This window comes from Antedon mediterranea, chromosome 10, assembly GCF_964355755.1.
Source record: "Antedon mediterranea chromosome 10, ecAntMedi1.1, whole genome shotgun sequence".
NCBI classification, from domain to species: domain Eukaryota; kingdom Metazoa; phylum Echinodermata; class Crinoidea; order Comatulida; family Antedonidae; genus Antedon; species Antedon mediterranea.
Window position 1 is genome coordinate 20,084,717 of NC_092679.1, and position 25,238 is coordinate 20,109,954.

Genomic DNA, 25,238 nt, shown 5'->3' on the forward strand with positions numbered 1-25,238 from the left:
ACCTTTTCGGTCGTCAAAGTAAACGATTACATTTGTTATCTGCAATAGTTAAACAAGACTGTTGAGCACTGATGCATTCTAACTGTTGTAGACACTCAAATTAACCCTCCCAAAACAAATAATGTTAGGGTGTTCGCTGAAAACTAGAGACTGGAATGGAAGTGATGGTAAAAGCATCTCTCTTGCCCTTATTTGTTGAAAAAACGGCTATAAGCATTCTGTCTAAACCCAGGGGCCTCAACTTACTACAAGGACCCCTAGCAGAGGACTCCAGAGGAAAGGAAATATTAATTATCTTTTGCTAAGTTATAATACAAACCGTTAACCCTGATATTTTATATATTTTATAATAGTAAATATTGTTTTTGCTACAATTTTAATAAATTAAACCTTCAAAAATAATAATAAAAGCAAATAATAAAATTCATATTTTATGTGAAACCTTGTGAATGGGAAGCTATAGAATTTAGTAAAACAAAAATTAGGTTAAACACTTGTAAGTGTACGTAAGTTGAACTCTCAGTACAAAACAATAGCATAAATACAAAGACAAGATTCTCCAGATCTTCTTTGTGAAATAAGTTCATCTAGAGGTGAAGGATGTTCATTCAAGACGTGACCAACGCCACCTAGAGGCCGGTGATCCTTAGTCTCTGGCAAAGGGGTCGTTCTAAAGTTGAAGGTCTTTGTCTATACGTGATTGCCGTTAGGAAGACTGCCCTGTTAAGTTACATCCCTGGTTAGGATTATATTAAGACTTTTTAGAACTCCCTGATCATTCTGGTAAGACTGCCGACCTGCCGGCGACCGCTTTCGTAAATATTAATGTTAACAAGGTCATCAATAAACAATCTACAAAAGAATTCCGATGTAAACAATACAAAATAGAGGATGTCGTAGAAAGTGCATTTAACTATTTTTACAAATTCAACAAAGAGTCAAATCAAAACATGACAATTTCAAGTATATTATGTTGTCCTTCAAGAAACTTGATACAAATATAATGAAAACATTGTTGGCTTTTAGAACAAAAGAAAAGTGTGGCGGTAATCACATTTAACATTAATTACAAATTACATTAATAGAAATTACAAATCACCATATTTGTAAAAGAATGTATGTTAGTTTTTAATTCAAATATAATATTTATAGCTAATTGGGGGAAAAAATTAAGAAAATGTTTGCCTTTTGAAACAAAAAAGGACAATACAATACTACTCATTAAAATTAAATACAGTATAGTACCCTATTCTGGGAACACTCCTATTCTGGGGGAAAATCCCGGAGGCCACACCTGGGGACACTTTAAGGGGTTACCAGGGGAAGGGGTTGGGAGTTGAGAAAACTAATAAGAAGTAAGCAGCATAATATTTTTAGCTGTTTTTGCCTCCAAAAACCTTTTCATGCCAAACCCATTTATATGGATGTAATTAAGAAATTGAACTTTTGAACAGACAGAATCTTTATTAATAAATTTAGAAGTAAAAAGTTAACATATGGGATGCATCATACTTGGAAGCATGTTCATCATTCCCTTTCTATATTATCAGACATATTCAATCACTAAAGTTCTGTGGCGGTCTTGAAAGTTACCAGACTTGTAATTCAAAGGTTAACAGTTCAAACATATGCTTAAACTCTATAGCTCTGTCTACACTATCAAACTTTATGTGATAAAAAAATGTGATGTGCCCATATATGTCATGTCATATCACTATCACATATCTGGACACATCAAACTTTTTTGTCAAACTAGTTTGATAGTGTAGACAGAGCTTAATATCAGTAAAACCATGTCCCAATCTCAATATTTAAAAAATGATCAGAATTTTATTGGGAAGGTTTAAAACATTTGAAACCAGGGGCAGATATCTTGCCTACGTTACTAATAAACAGTGTAGAGTGGATGGATTCAAGCATATGTTAGAACATACAGTCAGGAATAGACAGTTGATGAGAGTATATGTCAGAGGACAACAAATAGCAATCTTTTCTATATATGTATGATCTCCCTATACTTGTGACCTACTTTATACCAAGAGTAAAGTTTTATTGAGAGAAAACAAGGTAGTATAATTACAAATGGCGTCAGAGATCTCCCAAAAATAGTTTTAACATGCACTGTCTTTTTGGTAAAAACAACTTTACGAATTCAGGACATTTTAAAACGTTTACAGACGATTGAATAAAGACAATCTCAATAATTTTAATAATGTAACATGAAACTTCTGTTTTCTTGCCTTAAGTCTGGTTTTTCTTTATACCAAAATGTCCTGTTAATTTAAAATCCTTGTATGAAGCACAAATGAATTTAAAGTACTCCAAAATGATACAGTATTTAGGTTATGAAATATGTGTTGTAATGACAAAATGTAATGTAATAAAATGTATTAATAAAAACAACACAAGTTAATAATAATAAATAATACCACATTTATGTATCTTTTTTACTGAGTAAACATTTTAAAATGTGCTTTTTAAGAGTGGTATATTCCACACTTTCTCTCAACAGCAAAAAAAACATTAAACCGATCAAATTGTTCTACTTTTTGCGAAGTGAAAAATTGCGCAACCAGTCAGAGCTCATGAAATGAGCTATGACACGTTTATGAGCACTCATGTGAATAACAAATTTCAGCATACACTCGAACATGAAAATCGCAGCTAGTCGCTCCTGTAGTGGAAAGGGTAGATGAAATGTTGGATTCACGCGAAAAAATGCACCCAGTGTGATATTGGCTTTAATAGGGCATGATTGGGTGTAGATTTAAACTTACACATTGGTAGCAATTGTCTATATATGTTACCAAATAAAACTAAAGCGTTGTCTAAAACACATACATCTGTATTTATCACTTTTTCTAGAATAATAATGTTAGTCTCCAAGAGAGAAAGATACTATAAATGTCAAATAAATGACATGCACTACAAGTATCACCTGTTTTGCATAATAAGCCACCTGATAGCATAGCAAACAGGTGGATGTAAATGATGTCTACTAGAAAAACATTTTTGAACTGTTCTTATTTAACTAAAATAATAATTTGAATTGAATGGTCAATATCAATATTAGTGTGCTAGAATTTATATTTATTATTTCATATTTTCAATGTGCTTATGATAACAAATTGATGTTGAAAATTAAATTACACAAAATAAATATATATAAAAAAACACTGTATATGTATGTTTTTATCCTTTTGATATAAAAATGTAATATACTGCTTTACATACTGCAAAGTCCACATAAAAATGTTCCCAAATTGATGTAAAAAAATCCAACAAAGATATCAGTATTAATGTACCTCTTTTGGATACAAAGTTCGTAGTGAGTAAAGTAGCAAACTAGTACACAGGATTCAGAGCATATATTTTCTTAACAATTCATGATCTGTGCAAATGTTTTTTTTCTTTTTATTTCATGATATATCAACAAAGTAGAATTTTCATCAAGCTTTTAGTGTAAGAAAACTAGGATTCCATAGCTAAAAGAACTGCCATCATCAGTGCAAAGAAAATTACCATTCCTTTATCAGTGCAAGAAAATCGATTCTGCCATCATATGATCAGTGGGAAGAGAAGTGCCATTCCTTTATCAGTGCAAGAAAAAACTGATTCTGTCGTATGATCAGCGGAAAGAGAATTTCCATTCCATTGTCAGTGCAAGAAAACGGATTCTGCCATCATATGATCAGCAGAAAGAGAACTACCATTTCATTACCGGTGCAAGAAAAACAAATTCTGCCACTCTGGAAAGAGCTGCCATATTCTGATCAAGTCCATAACATTTTTATCATTTTTTAAGAGAATTAACATTCTGCCATCAGTACAAAGAGAAATGTTAGACTGCCATTGTATTAGTGCAAAGAAAGTTGCCATTTCATTGTCGAGAGAAGAGAGTTGCCATTTCATTGTCGAAAGAAGAGTTGCCATTTCATTGTCGAGAGAGAGAGTCGCCATTTCATTGTCGAGAGAAGAGAGTTGCCATTTCATTGTCAAGAAAAGAGAGTTGCCATTGCATGATAAATTCAACTGTTAGCTCAGGGACTGTCATTTAGTGCAAACAAAGATATAATTCAACAAACAGATCATTAAGACTGTCCATTCTGTCTTTTATCACATAACACATTCCAACATCAGTACAGTACAATCAAAGAGAAATGCTATCAATCCTCACAAAGAGAAATGCCATTTAACTCAAATGCAATTCTGGAATCAGTACAACGAGAAATGCCATTCTTTATCAGTGCAAGATAGATGCCATTCCATGAACAGTGCAAAGAGATATACCCATCAATGATTTAAATATTCCCACCAATTCTATTTTATGTTGAGTGGACAAAAAAAAAAAATTTAGAGTAAAATGATTTGTGGTGTGTGAATAATCAAAATGAGTATATATTCCGATAATAACACTATTGAAATTGCTGATAATTAAAATTTGAACATACCTATGATGTTTGCTGCCCCATGTATGCCTCTTGACCTTTAAAGAGGTCAAATCCAAGAGGTGATGACTTGTTAATTCCTTTATAAAGCATAATATGACTCTGCAATGTCTAAAAACAAAAACGTGTATGATTATGTTATGATTAAGTTAAGCATACAGTTTGTTTGGGATTAAGGGACACCTTCCCATTAAACGAGGAAGGGGATAAATATGTTTTTTAACAATACGGTTAACCCATATTTAGAGGACACATCTATTAGAGGGACACTTTGTTGGGTCCTGAAGCAGGTGTCCCCTTAATAGAGGTTCTAATGTATTATCAATCCAGCCTTCTAGTAATATGACAGGATCCTAAACTAAAATAATGTACATACTTTGTCTTTCAGCTTCTCAAATCGACTAGTCATCTTTTTCCTACAATTTTTAACATCGTCATTTTCTTGGCCATCATGTTCTCTGAATAGAAAATGAGCGAGATGGTGGACAGCAATCAGATAGAGCACTGGACACCATGTCTGCCTAACTGTTCCAGTTGCTAGGCCTGTTAAATATATGTTTAGCAGTTCTTGGTTCGACTCAATGGGATGAAGGAACCCGTCTAGAGGTATGAAGAACTGAAAAGTACAAAAGCACAATAAAAAACAATAACAAATATTAAAATTATGCATCTCTTTTAATGACAAATTTTGTTATGTTATGGAAGCTGGAGTTATTAGAGCATAACGTCATTCCCCAACACTCCACTTTCATTTTGCTATATATCTTTATGCAATGTTTTACTGAAATAAATCATTTAGTTATTAAACTTTGTTTTACAGGGGTAGTTACAGCTGTACAACATCAGTACAGTTGACTTGAAGAGGCCCTCTTAAAACAATACAATAATATACAAATTACATTCAAACATAAAAACATAAAAAAGAGGATTCATAAAAATTATTAAAAAATGTTTAAATTAAATTTTAAAAAAATAAAAACTTTACCTTGTTTACAGGAATTGATAAGGACCTTGGCACCCCAGAATGTTCACTCCAAATAGCCTTTCTTAGCTGTGAACTAAACCGTTGCTGTAGGGGTAGAAGAATGGCATGGCCAAATAGGTGGTCTCCAAATGATACTGCTGCAAACTGGGTCAGAAGTGAGATATACCTAGTGGAAACAAGATTAAAGCAGATGTATTTGATGAGACTTTTAAATGTGGCAAATGCCAAAAGATGTTCTTTATTTTACCTTGATACTACAAGGACACTGTATGAAAAAGTTGCACATCGCAATCTGAACAAATCTAAAAAAGTGCAAGGTTATATACTTACAAGTCTGGAAATGAGGCTACTCCTGGTATTGGAATATTAAAATCTAGTTCCTGTGGCCAGTTAGGACTGGTGTACATCTTCATCAACTGTGTCAAATATGATCTCACCTGGTCTTCAAAGAATAGGTCATTTCCTTTAAGGTAAATGAAATAATAAATGTGAATATTGAATTTGTTAAAGACCAATTTAACCCTACCATGTACCAACACAAATGATAAATTTACCTGTTAAAAACAGACAGAATAGTCGAGTCATCTTCGCTGCCAGAGGTACAACTTTTAAGTTTTCTCCTCTCCATGTTTCAATTAAGAAAATCCAATGAAGTGAATTGACGATAGTGCTGACAATATGAGATGGGAATGATTGGACGGAGTTTCCAAGCATTTCACTATAAAGACAGAAAAAAAATAATTTGAGTTTAGACAAAACATTTTAATGCAGTGGTTAAGGAATTATTCATGTCAGTGCTGTATCTCCACATACTATAATATATGCCCAGTTAGGAATATTTGATAATACAGCATCTCAAGTGCATGTTTTAAAAACTTGCGATTATGTGCATAACTTACGCTGTTTGTGTTTCAGAGTAAAAATGAAGTAGGGGCATAAACATCCAATCTGTCGGCGACAGTTGTCCAGAGTGAGCTGGCAGTACAAAGTGTTGAATCTCATGTGGAAGGTGGTTCGCTCTTGCCCTTGTAAAAAATGCAAGAAAACTTTATTTACATTATTTCATAAGTTAACAAGGTGAGGCAGTTAGCAATGGTATTCCCTTGCAGAAAGATATTTTATATATACCAGTATTATTACTATTATTATTATTTCTCTAGTTATTTTTATACACCTACAAGTCAACGTTTCAATTTTTTTCTGGAAATTACAGCTCAAGTATTGTACGTATGAAATGCCATGTGGGCAAAAACAAATTATGTTGAATTGCCTTCTAGAAACTAGATGATACTACGAATGACGATGGTAGAGATAGTGATATAGTGAAAGAGATGAGGAAAGTGATGATGGTTTTATAGTGATACTATATACTATACAGATTTATAAAGCGCTTTTCCCAAAAAAAGACCAAAGCGCTGTACATCGATTAGAGCAGTATACAAGGACAAATCTAGATTATTCCTAAGGGAATACGCACATTAATAGGTAAATGTGATGATGGATGATGGTTGTGGTGATACTAGTGATGAGAGTACCTGGATGCAAATACATCTTTTTCAAGAGTAGAAAAGAACGCCATGTAAGTGGCTCTAATACTGGCAAGGTTGCTGTATGCATTTTGTAGAAGTTCTCCTCTACTAGCTTCTGGCCCGCTCTCCAGAGCGACGTTCTTAGAGACGGACGGCTGCCGAGTGGTGTCGGAAGTTGTTAGGAAATCAGCTAAATCTGCAGCTATAGGATCACCAACCTTTCCTTCACTATGGTTAAAAGAGAATGTACCTGTAAAGTACTGTACAAGTACATAATAGCAAGTCTAGATTGTAACTCCAATGGTGTCAATATGTTCAATATACAGTGAATGGAGAATCTACTTCACTGTATTTTGTAACGCAGCCACAAACAGTCAATTGACAAACGGTGGTCATTTTGGAATTAGGAGAAGTTGGTAAAAAGCAACACTGTTAAAAAACTTTACAGTGTGTGTTTAAGCTACTCTGTTTAAGATTTTCTTTTTATATTACTTTTACATATCTTAAGCTTGGTTCCCACTAGAACGTAACGCAAGGACGTAAACGCAACGCAATCGTTTTAACCAATGACAAGCGAAGTTATAGACAGTTAGCAATCACAAGCAAATAAGCCATTGCTTGTGATTGGTCAATTCACTTTCGTTGCGTTACGTCGCTAATGGGAACCACGCTTTAAGCTCAGCTCTGTCTACACTATCAGACTAATTTTACAAAAAAAATGTGATTTGCCTGGATATTGTAGTGATATGACATTATCGTGTCCATTTTTTTGTCACATAAAGTTTGATAGTGTAGACAGAACCTTACACAGAGCTACTTACAAAGCATTTATTTATTATTTACTTACACTAGAAAATCTGTGTGAAACAGAACAGCTGATAACAGTTCATGAGCAAGGTGTTCATCTCCCGCATAAAGGCTGGTAAACAAGACTAATGCAACACTATGATAAAAGTTGCTATGTTGGTGGCAGCTATCAGTTTGCTGAGCCTTCAAGAAAAATCATTTATATTTAGTTGTTTATAACATTAAAGCTCAGGTACTGGCATGAATTTTAAATATACTATCTGGTTAATTATACATAAATCAAGTATTGGTAAAAGGAATCAAACGAAAAAACATAAATTTCCCTTAAAATGGTCAAATACAAAATTTGGCAAAATTCTGCTATAAAAACCAGAAAGACTTTTTTCAGTAGTTAAATAGTTAACCTAATGTAATAACATGTAAAGCGACTCCCTAGAAGGTGAAAAAAGATGGTGGCTATACGGTGGATAATTTTTTCTATAGCATGAAAATAAAAATCTGAAGTTGAATAAAAATACCAAAAATGTAATATTCAAGTTATATTACCTATATTTAGTCATCTGATAACATTTTTACCACACAGTTGTTTTTCATGGCTTTTTAAAATGCCTCTCTATTTACAAAGTTTGTGTACAAAAGAATAGAGATTTTACTGTGTGTGTGTGAAAGTGCTTGTTTTCTACAAGCTCGTGTAAATAAAATCCCAAAAATTATGAGACATAGGGGAAACTATAGATCAATAATTATTGGAATGTATGATCAATAGAAATTTTTTTGCTCGCACCTGGCCTTTAAAACAATTTTTTTTTAAATGTACACAGATCTAACAGCGAGATTACAGGATGGATAAACTATTTCCTAATGATCATGCTTATAAAGCTACAGTGAGTCTCATTTGAGGCTTAGGGAGAGAAGTCATGAGTCATGAGTTACAACTCTAGTACTAGGTCAGGATTGAACTCTGGCACTAGGTCAGGATTGAACATTTATCATTAATTCTATTTTACTGTTTTAAAATACTATGTAGATGTAATGTTTAGAATGGGATAGAGTGAATTTTAAAAGCTGTATATTAGGAATCAATTCAAACAAACTTATAAAAACATTCTCCGAAAGTAGAAGAATGACTTTATGATAATGAAACTTGGATTAATGAAACCACCTAGATTGCAAAATCAACATACCACAAAATGATATAACTTTAGTAACCGAAACAAGACATGATGCTCATATCGTGCGAACCAAGCCGCTGCACAATTTGAACTTGATAACTGCTTTTTGACAATCTTTTCTAAGTAGCCAATCACATGATTGCTTTCAATCACTGCACTGAACTGAAATGAGAATACATACTTTCAGAAAAGACAATAACAGTGACTAACTAGGGAATCAACAAAATATCTCCTTAATAGAGCTGTCCCCTGAATAGAGGTTGGTCATAATGTTAAAACATATATTGCTGCTTGTTCATTTCACAATTGTCCCCATAATAGTGTTTTAAAGGAAGGGTTTTACTGTTTGTGTGTTACTTTTGTTATTTAGTGTAACCTTTAAAACCTAGAAATACAGAAGTACTGTATAATATAGTTTGAATACTAATAACGCACAATTTGAATACGCTCTCCAAGAATATTTCAAATTTGAAGGCATAAAATTCTTCATTCGATAATGAATATTAACTAACCTTTTAAGGTATGAAAATTTCAAATATATAAAAAAGTTTAAAGTTACCTTTGATGCCATGCCTTTATGTATTTTTAAAAATGTAGTTGCGAGTTTAAATAGAGATCCCATAATTCCAAAGGCTGAGTGTCGTTGTACGCATGGATGAAGTACTAGGTCGTTAGCCATGTGACAACCAAGGTTTGGTAGTTGACGTATTGACGTTGATTTACTGAGCTTAAAATTACAAGATGAGTGATTCCTACAAGAAAAATTGGTATCTTTATTTTTCTGTATTTATTGGTAAAAAAGTACAAAGCAACGCTGTAAAATAAATGCTGTTTCCCACTAGGATGTAGTGCAACGACGTAAGCACAATTGCAAGCAAGTTGACCAATGACAAGCAACGATGCGAATAATCCATCACTTGTGATTGGTCAAATTACTACTTGTATAGTGCTTACGTCCTTGTGTTGCGTGCTAGTAGGAACAAAGACTATAAATTTATTAATTATTTTCTACCTGAGGTTTAACATAGAAGAATAAAATGCTGATGACGTCATAAATGGAAACAGTGATACATTTATAAGAACTTCTAAATTTTCTAAACACTCCACTGCATTGTAGGAAGGCTGGAAAACATAAATTAGTCAACCAAATTACCAGTTTTTTATAGTGAAAAAAAAAGTATTACTACAAAGTAAACAACTACTACTACACTACTGCAACTAAATTTTGAAATAAATATATATTTTACACAAACTCTTATAGACCAGTAGAGATTTATTGTCCCCCAAAAACATGAAAAATGAGGATTAATTAAATCAGACTTTGAATAAGTTATTGTAGTTATTTTTGGTTTTAATAAAGTTAATCACTTCCGTAAACAAAAAAAACAAAAAAAATGTTTTCTCATATAAAATGACAAATAAATGGTCAAATTCAACCAAAAACCCACTTGACTATATTTTGCTTTTTTCAGGTAAATAATTTTTTGTTTAAAGTGGAAAACTATTATGCTATTATTCAGTGAGAAAAATTAACAAAGGGGATCAGGGCTCGATTTATCTTTTTCATGTTGCTAGCCCACTGGGCTAGTTCACTGTAGATTTCACTAGCCCATACATTATTTTACTAGCCCACTCTTATTATCGCACCGTGATAGCAGGGCCGCCATATAAATGAATTCAGGCATTTTGTACAATAGAGGGCGCACTAATCTAAACGCTCGAGAATTGCTAAACATTTACATAAATACTGTGTTATGCGCAATTTGAACGATTTGCGCAATTTAAAATTGCGCAAAGAATTCTTGCGCAATTTGAAATTGCGCAAGGATTTTCTTGCGCAATATTAAATTGCGCAAGAAAATCCTTGCGCAATTTCAAATTGCGCTGCACAATTTGTAAATTGCGCAAGATAGTTCTAACTGTTTGTTATTTTTATTATTGTACTCATTTGTTGTTGAAAATGGTACCGAAAGGTCAATCTTTTTTGTCATTAAATTTAATTTTTAAGTTAAATAGTAAACGTCTAATAATTCGTAATAATTATTGTTTCTAAAAAAAATCCAATCGTTATTAGTCTTATTAATCGTCATTAGTACTGATATTTGAATTGAAATTATTATATTACTATTGGTATTTATTTATGCCTTCTCCTCATATTATGTGTGAATATGGTATTTTATAGAACCATTGGGAATTCGAGATTTTTTTTATTCGTCAAAAAAAATTCGGGAGGGAGGCTCCCGGGAGGGTAAGGAAATGCGATATTATCTTTAATTTTGAATCATTCTTAGAAATTACTAACAAAATATGGGTGTGCATGATTTCACAATCTGTCGAAAAACCTTGCGCAATTTGCAGATTACTTGCGCAATTTAATACGTTGCTTGCGCAATTTGAAACACATGTTTCAATTTATTGAGGTCTTTTTGTTGTTGGGCTTCAACCTAGCCAAGAAAACTAATTAGATTCTGTCTACCTTAGGCTAGGCCTAGAGAGCCTATTATTTATAGTAGGGTAGCTAGGATAGACGTAGGCCTACCTAGCCTAGCTAAATCGCATTGGAGCACCTGGCCTACTCTACTCAACTGTTACCAAAATGGTAGTATCTAGCTAGGCCTAGCTGCTGAGCAGCCATCACGATGCCAAACGATGGCTTTTGATTCTATCTAGGCCTACGGAATACAGGTCAACCCGTACCCATGCCAACTCGTACCCACCAACTCGTACCCAAATTTTGGCTTACTCGTACCCAAAATTTTGGCTGACCCGTACCCATCATTGGCTGACCCGTACCCATCATTGGCTAGCCCGTACCCAAGTTTAATGCTATTTAAAGTATATTTATATTACATTTAAACCCAGTTTTATTAAATTTTTAGATACCAATCACATGTTCGATATTATAATGGCAAAAACTATTGACCTAAAAAGTATAATAATATGTACAGACTCGTACGAAAAAAGCACAGCTTTCATCGTATTTGCGTACGTCGTATTTGGTCAAGTTAATACTTGAGGGCGCTGTTTTATATGGCTCTGTGGAAGATGTCAGTGGTCGGCTGTGCTGCATTCTATTTTTTTTTCATTTATGAGTTATTCATCTATTATTTTCTACAAATAGTAGTACACGGAAATTGAAATACCCACTGTGATGATGAAAACTTGAATTATTAAAAGTAAACATGAATATCTTTTATACATAATTTGTATTTTCATTTTATTTTACAGATAATGAAGTAATGTGCTTTTTGAAAATCGTTTTAAAACGAATGTTTTTTGTTGTTTTGTTTTGCAAGTTTTGGAAATTATTAAACTGTTTTAACATTTCGAAAATATTTAATACATTTTTAAGTAGTCACTCGTATTTTAAAATCACGAAACTATTTAAGTGGATACCAGCCTCATTGCTGCTATGAGCATCTTAGTAGTAGATTAGATTATTGCCGTTTATCTAGTATACAATGACGGATGTGAGAGTAATAATAAAAGGTAACCTCCCAATAATTTAACATTTAATTACAATATTATAACGACGACATTTGCTGTTATTACGTTTTCATTTTATAATGATTAAGTCTGTATTATTATGACTAAAAACCGAAATAAATACTACAAACTTAAAAAAATCATCTTATCGCTGACAGATACGTAAGTACTCAGACACGTGTAGGTAGGCCTTCAGAACGTATATTATTTTAGTAAATAAGACGACATCCGTTGCCATGGAAAAATGATCGTAGTTCATTCATTTGTCTTATTTGACACATTATAGAATGCGTATTTTTTTTTTAAAGGGAATCCCTCGTCAGCAAAAACACGTAGCTGTAAGTTATTGAGGAAACATTTACCAAAAATGTTTAATTAGGCCTACCGTAAACAAACAGATAATTTTACTGAATTATTTTAGAAAAAAAATAAATAGAAAACGATCATACGCCACATTGCGTTGTCTATTTTTGGACACACTACAAATGGACCCGTACAAATGCGTTTTTTTTAAATATTAAAGAGGAATCCCCATTCAGCAAAAACACGTACGTACTAGCTGTTATAGAAGAAAATCTGCCAAAATGTTTAATAATTGCCTTACAGTACAACAGTACGTGTATATGATCATTTCACTGAATTATTAATAAATAAAATATATGGAAAACGATCATACGTCATTACTGAGTCGTCTCTTTGACGCCGGCCCTATAAATGCGTGTTTTTTTGTAATAAAAGGTTAATCCCGGTCAGCAAAAACACGTAACACGAAATCTACGAGTAATTCGACCTCATAGCCCTGCAGGCTTTTTGTTAATTCAATCAATTTTGAACATACCAATACAATAGAAATAATACAGTAATTACTTGATCGAATGTAATCAGGGAAGATAATTAGATTAAAATAAAAGAATAAAAACTGATAAGTATAAAATTATACGTTGTTGGTACTTTACCTGGGCTTAATTGAATTGTAATACTAACTATACAACAGTTAAAATATTTTTTTATTAATTAATTTTCTCTTACGTAAATAAAAAAGACACATAAAACATACGTTTATAAAACTATAATACTACATTTAAATAAATGTTAACAAATATATGCCTAATTAAACGAAGTCTACAATCAAATCAATGGTCATTAATTTTTTTATTAGCACACATTTCACCGAGACCTGTAAAATAAAAAAACAATTTAAATATATAAAAATATTCATACGGCAAAAGCATCCGTTTTGCGCCGATCAAATCATTACAAGTAATTATTCAAATTGGGTACGAGTAGGCCAAAAAATGGGTACGAGTAAGCCAAAAATGGGTACGGGTAAGCCAAATAATGGGTACGAGTAAGCCAAATACTTGGGTACGAGTAAGCCAAATATTTAGGTACGAGTTGGCATGGGTACGGGTTGGTTTGGGTACGGGTTAGCCAAAGTGGGTACGAGTTGACCAATTATTTGGGTACGGGTTAGCCAAGTTGGGTACGAGTTGGCATGGGTACGGGTTGGTTTGGGTACGGGTTGACCAGCACCTGGCCTACGCATATTATAAAATATGGCCTCCATGGCCTACCTACAGGGATAGAGCCAGCCACCCGGCCCTACAAAATATCCCTAGCTTTGATCTGTGACAACCAGGCCTGACAAGACTAGACAAGTTATTTTTAACATTGACAAAATTCTACTACATTTGGCCAATCACAGTTCGTTATTTATGGTCATATTTTTGTGACACGTTTGACCTGATAATGAAGCTCCGCCTACTTCACAATAACCTGGGTGACAAAAACATAAATGGCCAATCATAATTCGGAAAATTTGCTTGATTATGAGAGGCTCCGCCTACATCATCACTTGTTATGGCCACAGCAGCGCGCGAGTGGTTTTTTTTGCTGATGTTGCCAAGACATATGTCTTTTATGCTGGAGTTATTTTTATGAGGTCATTTCGTCCCAATTTCGAGTTCCCACAACCTACTAGCCATCCGGGCTTAAAGGAAGATACTTTAGGTAGCCCGGAGCTGTTTTTACTAGCCATTGTACGCCGGGCTAGCACTAAATCGAGCCCTGGGGGATAATATATCTTTAATGAAATTAATCTGAAAATCTTCACCTGTATTAATAACTTATCATAGAAAGATGACAAGAAGTTCATGCAGCATCCAGCTAATGTCATAGCTTCCATCTCAAGGTGAAGCTCAGCCCTGGACATCTCTGCCATCCACTTCTGGAAGCAGAGTTCAACAGGGCCTAGCAGACCTGTTACATGACTCCAGTTGATTGGGGGTGGTGCAGGCTGATCAGAACTAGTTTCATCCGGTGGTCTAACATAAAAAAATCAAAGTAAATTATTGTGACTTTTTTTAAAAGTTTTTTTATGTTTTACCATGTACAATTTAATGTCTTTTGGAAGCTCAGTCCTGAAGCCCCCTTTGGCTTACTTGTTAGCATTGGGTTTTCCGGTTTTGAGGCAAGTTAGGACATTTAAATTAATAATCAACATTTTAGACACACAGAGGCTGTGTTCGGACGTAAAATTATGTGTGATCAGTGATCGTTTGGACGATGAACAATTTACACGTGTTAACAAAAAATACCTAGCAGGGTCATATTTCATGCACCTCTTTACACAAATTGCTCCTTATCTTGCGGTTAACCAGCTTGCGGTTTAAGGTGTAATTGAAAAATCCACCTCATGAGGTAGATTTTTAAAACGGCAAGTATATCGTAAAATTTACACCACACGCTACCATTACATGTGTAAATTTGCTCAGTAAATAGACCTACCTCATTTTAAGTTGAGACTGCAGACGTGCTGCCGTGCCTGCAACATTCACTGCCGCCTCTAATACACAAAATATTGCACTTGCTCGGAGTAGCTGTAACTGATGAGCCAACACTGTTGGTGGCTCTTCAGTAACTGACAGAGGGAGTACAGACAGTCTTTGGAAGAGTTGCAACTGCTGCATGAACAATGGGTAAAGTTCTCTGTAAAAATCAGACAAATAAAAGTTAAGATTCTGAAAGTAGAGTCATTCTTTTTTCATTAACTTTACTTTTTACTGAAAAGTTTTATTTAAACAAAACAATGCAAGCATGTCACCCACCTAAATGCATCACATGCCAGTCCATAGCCAATCAAAACATGCCACAACCTAAAGCTCTCGATACTCAAATTATACGCTTCTCCAATGTTCATCTGCATATCGGTCGGCTCCACAGAAACATAACGGATTATGATGCTGACCAATGAGAACTTTGAAAACTTAAAAAAAAAAACATTTTTGAATGTAAATATAGAGTAGAACACTTTGGGAGACCCCAAACGGAGACTATTATGGGTCCTGAATTTGTGCTTGTATGTGGTATTGTTAAGCTCTCTGTCTACATTATCAAACTTTATGTGACAACAAAAATGTGATGTGACCATATATGGACATGATGATGTCATATCACTACCATATTTGGGCACATCACTACCATATTTGGGCACATCACTACCATTTTTGGGCACATTACACTTTTTTTGATAGTGTGTGTATTTGTTTGTGGCTTATTTTGTTTACCAATATGGTGGCCATGTTTCTTCCTGCTAGACAGAGTACCCTTAGCAATTTGACAGCAGAGATTACTGGATAGTTATAAACATCAGTAACAAGATCACCTGCAAAATATAATATATGAACACATGAGGCAAGTGAAAAGATAATAAGTATCATCTGAAATACGAAATGAATTAAAAAATTCATTTAATTACCTTGCCTGATCCAGGATGTTGTTGGCATGAACAATGTGACGACCGTACCAACCAAGCGAGGGCACTTAGTTATTTCACTTGCCGATTGTGGAGAGTGTCGTGCTATTCGTATTAGTATAGTTAGAATGTTAAGCACGATGTCTGCAGCTGGTCGTACAACTTCCAGTATATAGCGTAACCGTGGCAGAACATTCATCTTTAGAAGTCCCTGTGAATTATAAACTTAATTAATGTTAATAAACCGAATGCATAAAGTTAATCCTTTATTTTGCTGTACAAAACTAGAAAAAACAAGAGAAAAGGCGATAGTAATCACTGTACTAAACTCCTCATAAACTAAAAAAAAACAATTAAATACACATTCAAATATTTACACCTTTACAACATCAGTATTTAATACTTCTGCATCTGGCTTGTCTTGTTTGCTTCTACTAGCGCCCTCTTCTTCATCCTCTTCCTCGTCAAAATCTGTTGGTTCCAAGCATGGTACTTCACAGCCTTGGGACCAGAAATAAATCTTATCTAGTGTTTCCTATAAATAAGAAAATTATAATTTTAAAATAAATTTAAAATAGTCTAAATTTCGTCTGCTCTAGTTTATTTTCAGGTTATTTTTATTGGGCCTTAATTATTTGGTTTCAATTGTAAATAGGTCCTTATCTAAATTTGAACAGGACCTTGATTTCTTACTGATAAAAGGCCTTTACTCCAAGCAAGTCTTAAATTGTAAATAGATCTTTATATAAAAAACAGTAACATCACACCTCATCACCAGGATTGATCAAGAAAGAAGCCAGAGCTTCCGCTGCAGCTCCGATGACAACTTCAGCTGCATCGTCCAAAGCCCATCGAAGCAGGAACATGTATCCAGACTTAAGCAGCATTGAGATCAATGGTTTCTGTAGCTCACCATTAATGTCATGAATTCTGTACTAGAAAAGATGATATTAAACTTAATAAGGTTCTGTCAACACTATCAAAATAGTTTGATGAGCCCTAATATGATAGTGTTATGCCCAAATAAGGTAGTGATATGACATCATCATGTTCATATATGGGCACATCACATTTTTTTGTCACATAAAGTTTGATAGTGTAAACAGAGCTTTAGATTAGGGAGTATCCATATTGATCTGCAGCCAACAGAACTAGTGCTGTGCCATGCAGAGTGTGAAATGAAGCTGGTTTGCCATAAACACTCTTGTGGTTTAAAGATAGGGCACATATGCATATCAAGAAGAGTCCCAGTTCTAGTCTAATCATTAGTCCATTTCACATTATTTTCAGTCTTATTATCTTTGAAATTGATAGGACCCTATTAATGTTCATACAAAACATTAGGTATTGTGATCTAAGCAAATATTATGTTATCTTACACTGTAAACAATCCTTGCAAGTGTTTGTAGGCCTATAACTCGTTGACTTTGAACTGTGCTTCTTGATAAAATAAACAGCTCATCTATTGTGTAGCCAGGAACCTGAGAGCAAAGAAATATTTTATAATGCTTAAATCAGATATAAATATTGATTTATAAACTAACCATTTCAGTTATTCTTAGTAATCATGAAACGCCATTTTTCACAACTCAGCAAGCAATTATGCAGCTATTGAGTCTAGTGACGCATTAATTTTTATTTTTTATTTAAACCTATATAGAGGGGTAACCCTTCCAGTTGGACAAATTAATGCTAGTTGATATTCAGGGGCCCTCTTAAATTACAATTAAATACATATAGAAATGATAAATGACATTAGGGAGGTTTCGCAATCTTACGAATACGATAACGAAAACGGATACGTCACGCACACGTATTCGTTTTCGTAAGCTTTCCAGTTGGACAAATTAATGCTAGTACATTTTTGTATGCCTTGTAACAAAGGACAATACTATTTATTTGTGAAGGGAAAAGTGTTAGATTTATAAGCACTTTGTTATACCTTCTTTATCTATTAACTTTATTATTTTACAATACACCATTTTCAGCACCTTCACAAGAGGAGGACAACCGACAAACTCACCTCTTGCTCGTCACCATGGTGATGAAGCCCTTCCTTAACTGGTATCTTCGCATCTCTTGCTAGCAGACGACCATTGAAGTCAAACCTAGCCAAGCCACCTTGCTTGTTCTTAGCCTTTGGTTCTGGTAGGTCTTTTAGCCAGGCTAACTTCTCTGTTTCTACTGCTGACATGTTGACCCACTCTTCCTTTACATCAACTGCTGAGTGTTTTACTGATTCAAACAGATATGTTAAAAGTGAGTGTTTATTAAAGAATAAAGGATACAGTACTTTACTTTAAAATCAAATACCTATGTTAATCCTAAATGAAGCAAACAAATACTGTGATAGAACAACCTAATCACCAATCACAAGATGTATTAATAATAATTATTAATTTTTTATTTATTTTTTACTTCATACGCATCCAACAGCAACTTAACTACTTTATAATTGATCATGCTTATAAACTCATTTGAGGCTTAGAGAGTGGAGTTGAAAGAGTCGTGAGTTACAACCCTACATTAGGTCAGGATTGAACTCTGGACCCTGGGATTGGAAGGCAAGCAGTATACCACAAAGCTACACTAATAATTAATTGAATAAATGTTAGCAATTACCAATCATGTTAAAAGATAAATATCAAACAGATAATAAGCAGCAAAACAGAAAGGATTTGTTTGACCTGTGACACAAAATAATCAATTAATCCCCCAATCACAATCAATCAATCAATTAACCAATCAAAATCAATCAACCAATCAAAATCAATCAACCAATCGCAATCAATCAACCAATCAACCAACTACCCCTTGTCTCACCTTCCTCTGATATATTATGTACTTCTTTGCCACTATTATCTTTTTCTTGTGATGTGGAAGAAGCCATCTTTTTTTCTTCGTTAGATATCTGTACACCTTCCAAGTTTTCATTCTGATTTGTTTCCATGGGTGATGGTGATTCTGACGCTTTCTTGGATTGAAGAAATTTAACAACATTTGGATCTATAAAAAGCAATTGTGAATGCAATGTAAATAGACTTTATAATGATGTACAGTAGCTACTACAAAGTAACTTTATCTTAACTTCTGTCAACACTATCAAACTAGTTTGACCAAAAAAGTGTGATGTGCCCAAATATGGTAGTGGTCAAATATGGTAGAGATATGACATCATGTCCATATATGAGTACATCACATAAAGTTTGACAAGGCTTTAGGGTGGCAAGATGTTTTGCCTAACTCTGTTTCTCAGGTGAAACAAATTGAAAATAAACTTGTCATGCAATATATATATACAGCTAGGAGAAAAATGGCAAAATCAGCACTGTGGTCTTGTTACAAAGTTGTCAAAACAATATAGATTATCTGAAACTCCTAGAAAGTAGGAAGCCTTTTGATATCCCCTGACTGTATAGTTACATAGAGTAAATTATTTAAAAAAAATAATATTTATTGATATAGGAGACCTATTTACTTACCGAGCATGCTCAGAAGTCTTGTTTGTTCTTCTAATATCTCTTTCTCCGACATTGTTTCCATCTTCTTTACATTCTCATCATGAATGACTTTTAAATCCACACTTCCTTGCTCACCTTGCAAACCTTCTCCTGACACAATATTTGACCTTGTACTGGTAGACTCCGTTCTGTTGGTAGCCTCATCATTAGCAGTAGTTTGGTTAGAAGTTGTCATTGTAGTGACAGGTGGGAAGGCTACAGACACACCAAAGCTTGCTGGTTTGGAAGACTCCACTTGTTGTGCAAACAGACTTTTCTTTTTCCCTGTTGTCTGTAACAAATTTGAATTTAAGATTTTCAGAACAAAAATAACCTTTAATAAAAGGAACACTAGCACTAGTCTCTATTGCGTCTCGATACTTACATTAGTAGATGAAGCCTGCCCTCTATGAAGAACCGTTGGAAAACCTTGGGTTGTTGAATTCGGAAGGTATACAGGTATATTTTTTACATCGTGTTCCTACATAAAATAAAGTTAAGATTTCGTCCAATGGTTAAAATTTGAAAATTAATTTTACACTTGAGTATACAGCAAAAACACTCAAAATATGCAGGTTATACACAATGATTACAAAACATATATTTTTAATTTGTAAAGGCAACTTAAATTATATCATCAAAATAAACTTATTTACCATAATTTCAGTCAATACACTTTGAAGATCAGAATCTTTAGCTGAAAAAGAATGAAAAAAAATAGAGTAAAGTTAGAGTATAAGCAATGTGATGTGCCCATATATGGACATGATAATGTCATATCACTACCATATTTGGGCATATCACCTACCATATTAAGGCACATACTTTTTTGTAAAACTAGTTTGATAGTGTGGTCGGAGCTTAAGAAATTCAGATAGATCTGAGTTTTCTAGACTGTTTTTGCTAGGTTAATAACAAGAGGTCCTGGGACTATTATCGATGAATGATGTTTTAAATGATGACTACAAAAGATTTACCATCCATAGCTTCATATGGATTTTGGTTCGCTTCGAGGTCAATCACTATACGCTGGGAGCTTGATGCTCCTGTCTGATGAAAGAAAAGAGGGGCAACTTTGAAAAAACAAATATGGATAAGATCTTTACATTGGTGAACATTATTGAACTGTTTTATGACAACTCTAGTTATTTTTTACAATATCTATGTAGTCTGTAGCTTGTTTTGAGCACTAAAAATTATTTGTATCTATTGAAAATAATTGTTTTGTGTTACCATAGCGATATTATAGTGAATACTTACTTCTTTAGTTTGTTCAGCTTTAAACCGCGATTGCTTTTTCTGATTCTGATCACCAGATAGTGCTATGCCCGGTACGCCTTCTGAATTAAGAAAAAAATTGAAGAGACCTAACCATAAAAATGCAGGGTGGCATCAAAAGTCTGGTAGAATGTATCGTCTAATGGGTGACAAGACATTCTACTAGACTTTTGAGGATGTCAATTAAAGGTACATAATATGTGGATGGTCTATAATAATAATTAGTCAGTCCTTATGTCAAACAAAAAAAAAGCACAATAATATAACAGTCTTTTAATGTATACTTATTATTAAGAAAATATTTATTTTGAATATTACCAGTCATTTGTACAACATCTCTCTTGATTCTTCCATGTTTCTCTGGCGCACTTTCGACTGTTTTGCTGCCCTCTGCTTTGCGCTTGTCTCCAGCTTTGACAACTGTTACGGATGGGTTCACTTTGTCCTTTAAGAATTGTTCCTGAAGTTTTAAGAGGTCTTCCTCTCCCTCGCCTGGCTTTGGACGTTTTATCATTTTCAGGTTTGATGCTTAGCCTTTAAGTAATCAAATGTTAATTGAAATAGAAATGACTAGGCCTAAGGCTAGTATAAAGCTAGATATGCCTACCTACCTAGGTCTATATTAATAATATATACAGTACTGTATTAAAAATAATAACTAATATAATTTAAATAACTTTGAAACATGCAGTACTACTACCTACTATTACTAATCTATAAAAGACTTCATCATCATGTGTAAAAACAAGTTAAACCCTTGAGGAATCCTACTGTAACATCAAAAGTGCATGCAGTCTACAGTAGATAGTGGTGTCATGCTAATCTTTGCCCGGTTAACCCGGCAGGACCCGGTATCGCCCGGTAGAGTTTTATGATAAAAAATGTTAAGTGATGTTAACATGATATTTAATATTATTGTAATATTTAATTTAATTGTATGTTTATACATTTTTTAATATAAAAAACTGTAAAAATACTTACTATGTTTTCCTGAAAGTGAACGTCCTTTGTGGTAAGTGATGTTTCTGTTGACGCGTTGTGAGGAATGACAAGTTTAACAATGTTTTAACCGATTTTATCTTGTTTCTGGAAAGAAAATATATATATAGCCTAAGTTAAATTGACAACTAAAGCATCTTAATATAACATGTACTTGACACCATTTTATATCATAATTTAAAACCCCATGGCATCAGGCGATACCAGGCCCTTCAAGATGGTGATACCGGGCAAAGATTAGTTAGTATGACTGGTCTAGTAGGCCCAGACCTGGCCCTGGCCTAGTAATAGTATGCCGTATTTATTAGGACAAAAACAAGCCTAGCTAGCCTAGGCATATGTAGTACAGCGCTCAGCCACCCACAGGTCAGAGGGGTAAACACCTACTAGCCTAGCTAGCCTACCTAGCTAGGCTAGGCCCTAGCTAGGTCTAGACCCTCTAGCTAAGCCTGGTTACACATCACCACACACACAGACTGGCTGCGCCCTCCCTCAGGCAAGAGGGGCCTTACCTAGCTAGGCCTAGGCTAGGGCCTTTTATTTATGACTGACTGATTTATGACCGAATGACTAACATAACATCTTCCCCATAATACACCTGCACAGACTGATTTGCATAACAACGCACGGCGGCATACCAAATCGTTTCGTATACACCACCTGCGATGATGAAAATATAAAATTCAATTTCTTTTAAAATTGAGGGCGGCAAACATAAAATTTACGAGATCGAATAATAGGCCTACAGGTTGAAAAAAAAATTAAATAAAAAAAAAGATGTTAACTGTGCACTCCCTGCCTCAGCACTAAGGCCCTGCCACAGCCTTTTGGGGTCGTTTCCAGCACATCACCAGATGCATTGATGTTGTCGCCTCATGATGAGTGGTGGAAAGGAGGACGTATAATTCTGTGAACCCCAAACACAGTGGCCGCATGCCTTTAACTCTATTCCACCGACCAGCGTGGGAATCGAACCCACGACATACGTGTTGTCAACACGACGCTCAGGCGACTGAGCTAACTGGTTATTTTGGTTTTAACTAGGTTAATGTGAAATTTATGATGAATTACGTAATACACGTATAAATAGACTATTATCAGCTGTTCAGTCATCATGTACTAATATGTGGCCTAACGGGTAATGCTCAGCTTTGGGTGCTCTCAGCTCTAGTAGATTGGGTTCGAACCTCTACGGATATTTTTTTTAAAATAAAAAATAAATAAATAAAAAAACAAAATAAATAAATTAAATAATGAATATTGTTTTTCTTTTATTTTGAAATAGAGATATTTTAAAGGTTGTAAATGTCAGGCCTAAAAACAAGTGGACCATTTTTAAAATCAGTTGCATGGCATTATTTTCCATTAAATAGACTGCCATTAAACCTCGAAAAGAAGCCCATGTGCTCCTTCATTTTTAGTACTCTTGGGTGAGCTTCTTTTCCACACGGAGTTCTTTTCGAGATTACTTTTGCAAACTAAGAGGAGCTGCTAGGTTCCCACCCGGAAAATGTTTTATTTACATGATTTGAATAATCTTCTAATGTAAATATTAACAACATAGCAGTGTGGCGTGTTGTCCGCGAATGACTAACATAACATCTTCCCCATAATACACTTGCACAAACTCATTTGCATAACAACGCATGGCGTACCCAACTGTTTAAAATAGAGCTGCAAGGTCCCCGGATATGACATCTATTATTTTTTTCAAACAACATGTATAAGAATCGTCAGTACCCCAACATGCTTGGCCCGCGGGGGCTGAGCAAAGACAATTTTGAAAAATAGAGCTGCATCCGCATAGGTTCCCGCCCGAAAAAAAAAGGCACTTTACATGATTTGAAATTATATTAAACAAACTATAAAAGACTCACCAGGACAATAAATAGAGCTTGTCCCTGGAAAGTGAACCTATTCATTGAAATATGAAATTAAATATTAATTTTCTAGTTGTTTTAACCAGAAACAATAGCAGAAACAAATCCGCCACTTTACAGCTTGGTTTAACAGATACAAAGACAATTACAACAACTCAAAAACACTTAAATTACGACGAAACAGATAAGGATTGGAATTAAAAATGTTGATATGGGGATGGTCCTGGACTAAACTATTATAAGATAAACTTAATCTACTGATGTAACAATTTTTAAGAACATTGACTATGTTAAAGGAAACAAAACGGATATTGTTGTTTCTTAAATTCATTAAAATTTAGTGACTTTATTTCTATATACCACTGTGCTCCCCTGGTGCCAAATTTCATCCACTGGACCAGTTACCGTAGTACTACTTCTATTTCGGAAGTAAATGGAGGCATGAATGCTCCATCGTAAAACTGGATCTATAAATTTACGTAAGGGCAAAATTCGGTAAATCGCGCGTTACTTCTAGAATGTTTACTCGATGGTATATAAAGTTGGTTCGTACTTTCGGTACTGATTTTAACCTTGTTTACTAATTAAATTGAGTTAGATAATAAGTTATTAACAATTATAACGAAATTAGGTTCAACGATTTGCTTCCCCAAATAGGGGTGTTTTCCGATCGTGGTAGGCCTATACACTGTCTATAGATGTCCATCTTGAAAAATACCCGCACACAACAATACGAGGATGCTTCGCATTTACCTATCTCCTTCTACAATAATTGTTTTTGGAGCTGAAAACCGGTAACAAACAGCTCGAGTACAGCATCATATGTTGAAAACAAGACGATTTTCTTTAAAAAATACTATTTTGATAGATTTAATTTTATACAAATGTATTGATTTGCGATGAACATTCCAATATAATTACAGTACAGTAATTGGTTTAACACAAGTGCCTCTGTAGGTAAATTTATGGGCCCTTGGGGAATAAACCTTTAGATATTGTTAACCATTTTTGTACGCCATTTGAATAGCAAATGTATTACTGTGAGTAACACATGTACAAATAAACTTATTACTGTGTGAGTGTGGGTACTGTTATATAAACGCACAATATAGTTACACAAATAAACTTTATTACTGACACTTGCTTCCCAACGTTTGTATTAATAATTACAAAAAAAACCCGTTGTAGTGGTGTATCGTTACATGTAGGCTACTTAACTATTTCAATCGACTATGACAGTGACAGTTTTAACAAAATATTAAATCGCAAATGTTATTTATAGGCCTATAAAACACGAACTGAGAGGATAAAGAATATATTTAAAAATTGTTCCGCTTTTTACCCATCCTCTTCCCATCCCTCAACCCTAATGTTACATACAAAACACAAATTGGGTTTGT

At 34.2% G+C, this 25,238-nt stretch overlaps 1 protein-coding gene across 1 annotated transcript; it reads right to left on the reverse strand.

Annotated features, from left to right (window-relative positions):
* Positions 1-981: 981 nt before the first annotated feature.
* On the reverse strand, positions 982-22,612 carry LOC140060994 (RNA polymerase II-associated protein 1-like). Its single transcript, XM_072107377.1, has 30 exons — positions 22,471-22,612; positions 21,941-22,045; positions 21,278-21,493; positions 20,942-21,021; positions 20,659-20,731; positions 20,338-20,378; positions 20,067-20,162; positions 19,664-19,973; positions 19,005-19,187; positions 18,205-18,416; positions 17,561-17,662; positions 16,949-17,116; positions 16,561-16,716; positions 16,185-16,392; positions 15,994-16,091; positions 15,535-15,692; positions 15,215-15,415; positions 14,541-14,751; positions 9,954-10,063; positions 9,501-9,693; positions 8,954-9,103; positions 7,810-7,952; positions 6,969-7,190; positions 6,333-6,458; positions 5,988-6,151; positions 5,764-5,896; positions 5,434-5,599; positions 4,825-5,064; positions 4,452-4,559; positions 982-4,320 (listed from the first exon to the last, which is right to left on the reverse strand). Exons 3-29 carry the CDS (start codon positions 21,471-21,473, stop codon positions 4,452-4,454), a joined length of 4,248 nt encoding a protein of 1,415 aa, XP_071963478.1. The 5' UTR covers positions 21,474-21,493; positions 21,941-22,045; positions 22,471-22,612; the 3' UTR covers positions 982-4,320.
* Between the last annotated feature and the right edge of the window lie 2,626 nt (positions 22,613-25,238).